The 6,825-nt window shown below is 36.3% G+C and overlaps 1 protein-coding gene across 2 annotated transcripts in view; it reads right to left on the bottom strand.

Annotated features, from left to right (window-relative positions):
- Positions 1-497: 497 nt before the first annotated feature.
- Positions 498-6,825, bottom strand: part of NOP58 (NOP58 ribonucleoprotein) — a 35,409-nt gene continuing 29,081 nt past the window's right edge. For both annotated transcript variants that reach the window (XM_043577510.1, XM_043577511.1), the window contains exons 11-15: positions 6,489-6,623; positions 5,990-6,051; positions 4,150-4,283; positions 1,192-1,364; positions 498-763 (exon numbers count right to left, since the gene is read on the bottom strand). In XM_043577510.1, coding sequence (XP_043433445.1) covers positions 713-763; positions 1,192-1,364; positions 4,150-4,283; positions 5,990-6,051; positions 6,489-6,623 — 555 coding nt within the window. In that variant the 3' untranslated portion in view covers positions 498-712. The remainder of the gene's footprint in view (positions 764-1,191; positions 1,365-4,149; positions 4,284-5,989; positions 6,052-6,488; positions 6,624-6,825) is intronic.

Here is a 6,825-nt window from a genome sequence, read left to right as displayed (position 1 = left end):
TGGACATTTTATTTTTGGTCTTGTTTTCTTGTTATTCCCCCATTCTTTACTATAAAATTACTTTGTGTTATCCTTTTAAAACTGTCACTTTAGAAAAAAATTGCATCTATGATAATTACTTTGTTGCTCCATTCAGAACTCTGAAGTAAATAAAGTTTATGAACACAATTTTTTTCTTTCTGAAGAGATACAGAAAAGTTGTGCTCACTTAATTTAAAAATTCTGAACACAAAACACAGCTTTATTTAAATAAATACAGAGGTGGAAAAATAGGAGAAAAGGAGAAAGAGAGTCCGAAAAGGAAAAAAGAAACATTAGTGTGAGGCTCTCAAATTGGTCCATCTACATGATCTCCCAAAAGGCTAAGTTTCAAATTAACAAGTCACAACTCTCACTTCTCAGCTTTAATTATCAAAGCAATAACCGTCAAATGCTAGATAGAATAAAGGGCCAAGGCTGTCTACCTAAAATACAGAGATCACAGAACTGCCTCAAAATACAAAGAAAATATTTTTATTTGTATAACAAAGACTCTAAGAAATGATAACATAATCAAATTATCAGAATTGGTGTCAAGACACAAATAGGTTTGGAAAGCTATAGATGATCAATCACTTTGTTTCATCCAACGTTCTCTCAATTGGAGAGCATCTCTGATATTTCCTGACTGAAGTGTGATGTATCCAGGTGATTCAAAGATGGTTCCCTTCAATTAGTCCTCATTATCTCTCTTTTTTTTCTTTTTCTTCTTTTTCTCTGGACTCTGAAAATAACCAACAAGAAGGCTTTTGAAAGAGCTGTAAATGTATGGGTAACAATAACTTTTCCTATAAGAACAAAGGAGATCTATTTTCCTTAAAAATAAATTTGGGTTAAAGATTAAAACCTAAAAATATAAAAACCACCTCTATGAAAGTGATCTTTAGTAAAAATATAAAAACCAAAAACCCAAAAAATATAAAAACCAAAAGTGATCTGTAGCAAATCATATTCTTTCTTTCTCAAGGCAAACCTATTTTGCAATAAGATTCTACGTTTAGGAAATGGCTCTTTGTAAAAATATCATTTTTATTTTTACTATTCCATCATTGAAAACCGTAACTGCTTGCTCATTTCTGATAAAGAGAATAGAATAAAATACAGAGACCCTGTCCATACCAACAAAGTATTGGCAATTAAAAACAAACATACAGGAATTGCTGTGCTAGTGCACGGTTCTTCCTCGGAAAGTGGTTCCTCCTTAATGTGTTTCTTTTTGTCCTTTTTCTTCTTCTTCTTCACAGATGTCTCCTGTTCTTCCACCACTAGTACTCCTTCTTCCTCTTCTTCCTCTTCTTCGGCTGCTACTGTTGTGGTTTCTTCAACTGAATGGGTAAGTATAAAGACACAACAATTAACATTGTGTCAGACCTCACTTCCCCCACCCCAAACTTTTGGAATCTCACTCCCCCCCCCAACATTCTGGTTAACTAGCCAATGTTTATTATAAAATTCTATAAGTGGAAAGGTCCTTGGAACTCCTGCCTAGTCCATTAACTCTAACTTAAATGATATAAAGCTCAAAGAAATTTCTCATGAGATCAGGTAGCTATGTATAGAAATTAGGAATAAAACACATTGAAACTATTTTTGCAAACTGTCAATTATATTAGAAATGATTAAGAGTTTATGCTCCAGAGTTAGGACACTTGGGTTTATTCAACCTGGTGGGACCTGGAGAGTAAGTCATTTGACTTCTGTAAACTCGTATTACTCATCTGTAAAATTTAGTGATGTCTACCTCACTGGATGATAACTAGGACTTAATGAGATAAGATATAATACTTGGGGCATTAGAATGAGGACTCAATAATAGGTAGCTATCATTAGAAACTCATTCACCTTTAAGGGAAAAAAAAAGTCATTCACCAAAAATTCATTTAGCACCTACTAAATACCAGGTTGTATTCTACAATTTGAGATACAACAAGGCATAAAGCAGACAAACTCCTTGTCCTTATATATCTTTTATTTTAGGAGTAGAGAAAAAATGCAAAATGATACAACTATACAATATTTTACACAGTAATCAGTGCTAAAGGTAAAAATAAAGCAGGAAGGGGAACATTGAAGAAGACAATGCATATGGATAGTTTAGACAGGGCAGTCAGACAAACACCTGGAAGAAGCAAGGGAGTGAGTGAATGATGGAAAAATATTATCCTGAGGAAAATTTTTCCAGGTATAGGGAATAGCAAATGCTAAAGTTATTTTGGGAGAGAAGGGGAATTGGCAGGTTTAAGGAATAAGAAGGAGGCCAGTGTGGCTGCAGCAGAGTGAGCAAGGAGTAGGACTGAATCAGAGCTAATGGGTGTCACGGTGGCTGCTACATTAAGAACAGCAGTGGTGGATATGACAAGTGGTTAGACTCTGGATATACATTTTAATGTTTATTTATTTCTGAGACAGAGCATGAGTGGGGGAGGGGCAGAGAGAGAGGCAGACACAGAATCCGAAGCAGGCTCCAGGCTCTGAGCTGTCAGCACAGAGCCCGATGCAGGGCTTGAACTCACAGACCGCGAGATAATGACTTGAGCCGAAGTCGGATGCTCAACCGACTGAGCCACCCAGGCGCCCCTTTATATGTATATATTTTAACGTTTATTTATTATTGAGAGACAGAGAGACATAGAGCTTGAGCAGGGGAGGGGTAGAGAGAGGGGGAGACACAGAATCTGAAGTAGGCTCCAGGCTCTGAGCTGTCAGCACAGAGCCCGACGCAGGGCTTGAACTCACAAACTGTGAGATCATGACCTGAGCTGAAGTCAGACAGCTAACCGACTGAGCCACCCAGGTGCCCCTGGATATATTTCCAAAGTAGAACTGAATTGAAAGGATTTGTTGCCAAAATAGGGGTGTGTGGCTGTTGACAGAGCATGCAACTCTTGATCTCAGGGTTTTAAGTATGAGCGCCATACTGGGTATAGAGATTACTCAAAAATATAAGTTCTAAAAAAAAAAAAAAAAAAGGATTTGTTGCCAGAGTAGGTTTTCGAAGAGTGAAAGTTAAAGGCCAAAGCAACCAGAATTGCTATTTATAAGAAAAATAAATTGGAGAGCAACAGACTGAGAGTAACAAGGATCCACGAAAGTTCAAGTTTAAAAAGCTTACTGGATGGATATACAAGTGAAGATACAATCCTGGAGTCTGGTGTTTCAAATGCTAATTAAGGGACCTAGAGATCACCTTACTGTTCAATAAGTAAACAGAAGTGTAGAAGCTGAATAACTTGTTTATGTTCTCTTCAGCCAGGGTAAGAATTCCCATTTGCTGATAGTATACTTTTGACCACTAAGCTATTTAGAAACCAAAAATTAAATCAGTCATTATTTTAATGCATGATACTCTTGTTGGACTAGTCTGTAGGCATTCAACACAAGTACTGCTAGTAAACAGAATTACTGGCTTATCAACTTTGCGAGACAGCCTAGTTCAATGGAGAGCACCTATTAAATATTACTGTAACGGCAGGCTACCCAATGTTATTACTATAGTCCGTTCTATGTGACAGAAACAATGAAGAAAACCACTGCTGTGAATTCTACCCTTAACTATATAACAAAAATACTTCAATAACGTAGAAACCATAAGCATTTTTTTATGTTTTAAGCTATTCTCAAAATAGCTCACATGGTAGTTAACTAAAGTTTGGTACACTTAGCATAATACAGGATTCCACATATTGAAAGAAATGCTTCTCACATTCCTCTGTGAAGTCTGATATATCTAATAGTACCTGAACTATTCCCAGAGAACATGGCAGCTTATTAAAACACCATTAGCTTTCAATATGGGTGATTTTACAATAAAGTTCAGTGGCATGTACTTTCCCAAGATTTCTGAAGTCTGTCTTTCTTAAAAAATAATATAGAGGTGCCCAGGTGGCTCAGTCGGTTAAGCGTCCAATTTCGGCTCAGGTCATGATCTCATGGTTCATGGGTTTGAGCTCTGTGTTGAGCTGTGCTGACAGCTCGCGAGTCTAGAGCCTGCTTCAGATTCTGTGTCTCCCTGTCACTCTGCCCCTTCCCCACTCGCATGTGCGCTCTCTCAAAAATAAATAAACATTAAAAAATATATATATAAAGAACATTCAAAAAATTTAAACTGACCTTTAATTTTAACCTTGGCTTTTTTTGCCTTCTTTTCAATAATTTCATCCTCTTTATCTACCTGTTCTATCTTGCGTTTCTTAGAACAGGTTGGGAGTGTGGAGTCACCAGAAGGATCATATGTCTTCACTTCACTGAAAGAGCCAAATTATAGAAAATTTCTACAAATACTTGTATGAAATAATTCTAAACAGATTTAAAGGAAATACTAGTAGATAATACTTACATAAGCATACAATGCTGTTTTACTTTAGTGGCTGTGGGGCAGTTTATGAAAACTAACAGTTCCCGAAAGGTAAAGAGGTTTTACTATTTTCCAAGCAGATCAATCAGACTTCAAGAGAAGTGGGGAACTAAAATGAATTTTGGTTTAGTAATCAATGTAGTGACTATGGTACAGAAAAACATTCAATCAGTATGGGGAAAGATGGAAAAAAAATCTCTTTATACCAAATGACTTCTAGAAAGTAAAAATTGAAGCAATTCAAGTTTTAGAACATAGGGGCAATTCAATGAAAACAGCAACAACAAAACAGAAAACCCACAAAAAACCTAATCAAGTTAATATAAAAGACTTCATCACAAAATCCCAAAAGGTAGAACAAGCAGGGATACATATGGATAAACATTCCCTAAATAAGGCAACATTTGCTTTCGCTCTAATGTAGCAGAAAGAAAAAACTGAAGTACTAAGTGCCTAAGAACTAAACCTCATAATTGGTGCTTTAACACCATGTGTTTAAAGTCCTAAGATCATGTGTTTAAAGTCCCATGGTATGGGAATATTAAAAAATTGTTCAAAACAAGCTAACGAATGTTTCATTTTTTAAATTGTAGACTTGTGGCTGTTTAATTTTTATAGATTAAAAACATTTAGAATTTAAAGAACAAAGATCCACACTTATCAACTAAACACATCAAATTAGACCTTGAACAGAATAAAGGAAAACAATTTTTCTAAATGTGTACACTTACAGACATATGAATATATATGGTAAGATGTTACGGTATTTTGTTCTCCTTGCCCACTTAGAGTTTAAAATTTTACTATTAAAATTCTTAGAAGGGTTACAAGAGTATTAATGGAATTTATGGGTTAATGACAAGAAACATTTTAAAGGCTCCTGATACATACTGTCAAACTGCTTCCCAGAAAAGTTGAACCACTCTCTACTTCCATCATCACAACCTTACCAGTGTTGAACATTACCTCAAATAACAAGCAAAATACCTCTCCCTACACGTATCTTTTGTTAATTTCATGGTGGTCTGAATACTTTACTATGCCTCTTAGCTAGTTTTAGACTCTTCTGCCTTTACATCTGAAAATGAACAAGTTAAATATTAAGAAGAAAAAAAGCCAAGGGGTGCCTGGCTGATCAGTCGAAGGAGTATGCAAATCTGGATCTCACAGTCTTGAGTTTGAGCCCACGTTGGGTATAGAAAGCCAAAACAAGTATGCTATATGTGTACTTAGTACAACAATGTAAAAATATGTATATGATTAAAAATTGGGGGGTGACTGGGTGGCTCGGTCAGTTAAGCATTTGACTCTTGATTTCGGCTCAGGTCATCATCACACAGGTTCATGGGATTGAGCCCTGCATTGGGCAGCATGGAACCTGCTTGGGATTCTCTCTCCCTCTCCCCCTTCCCACACTCTCTCTCTCCCTTAAGAATAATATAAAGTTAAAGAAAAAAGTAAATATGGAAAACTGTAAGGAGCAAAGAAACAATTAGAGACATTGAGGTGTTTACGTTTATAATAAAAAAGTGCTGTCAAAAATTATAATTTAAATAAGCAGAAACTGATCATCCATCCTCCCCCAAACGTACTCACCTTTTATGTTCGTATTTTTCTGTTTTTGCTAATGCTTTTCCTGTTCCACTTATTTTCCTTATCTAAGAAAAGATATCAATTTTTGGTAAATATAAGGGAAATTGTTAACAGCAGAAACAAAAAATGTTGTTAGATATGCTGAAATGTTTCATAAATAAAGCTGCTTAGGGGCGCCTGGGTGGCGCAGTCGGTTAAGCGTCCGACTTCAGCCAGGTCACGATCTCGCGGTCCGTGAGTTCGAGCCCCGCGTCGGGCTCTGGGCTGATGGCTCAGAGCCTGGAGCCTGTTTCTGATTCTGTGTCTCCCTCTCTCTGTGCCCCTCCCCCGTTCATGCTCTGTCTCTCTCTGTCCCAAAAATAAAATAAAACGTTGAAAAAAAAATTAAAAAAAAAAAAAAAAAAAAAGCTGCTTAGGTGAAATAATTAAGTACATACACTTGAAGTTTATTAATTTTTGATAGCTAACACTTCTGCAATAATAGGCAGGATGTGGTTCTTACCCCTCTATCTTCCAAGGTCCTCAACCTGGCCTCTAATTTGGCTCTGTTCTCAATTCCCATTGCAGAACTGGAATCTTCACCAAAAGCATCATACCGGATAGCCAAAACAGTTTTGGCTGCCAGCATTCGAGAAATCTAAAAGAGAACTTGAAGTTAGAGGCATTCAAACTATATTCCAAGTTGAGATATAAAAATCCTCAATAAGTTATCCATGAGAAAACTAGAGCAAGTCATGAACTCAATCATTCACTCTAGGATTTTTCCAAATCAGGAATTACAAAAGTATTATAAAATCATACAACTCAAGAAACCTATCTTATATCTGAATCTCTGCCAC

The sequence above is a fragment of the Prionailurus bengalensis genome, chromosome C1 (assembly GCF_016509475.1).
Source record: "Prionailurus bengalensis isolate Pbe53 chromosome C1, Fcat_Pben_1.1_paternal_pri, whole genome shotgun sequence".
Taxonomy (NCBI): domain Eukaryota; kingdom Metazoa; phylum Chordata; class Mammalia; order Carnivora; family Felidae; genus Prionailurus; species Prionailurus bengalensis.
The sequence above is the reverse complement of the archived record's forward strand: the minus strand, read 5'-3'. Positions and strand labels throughout refer to the sequence as shown.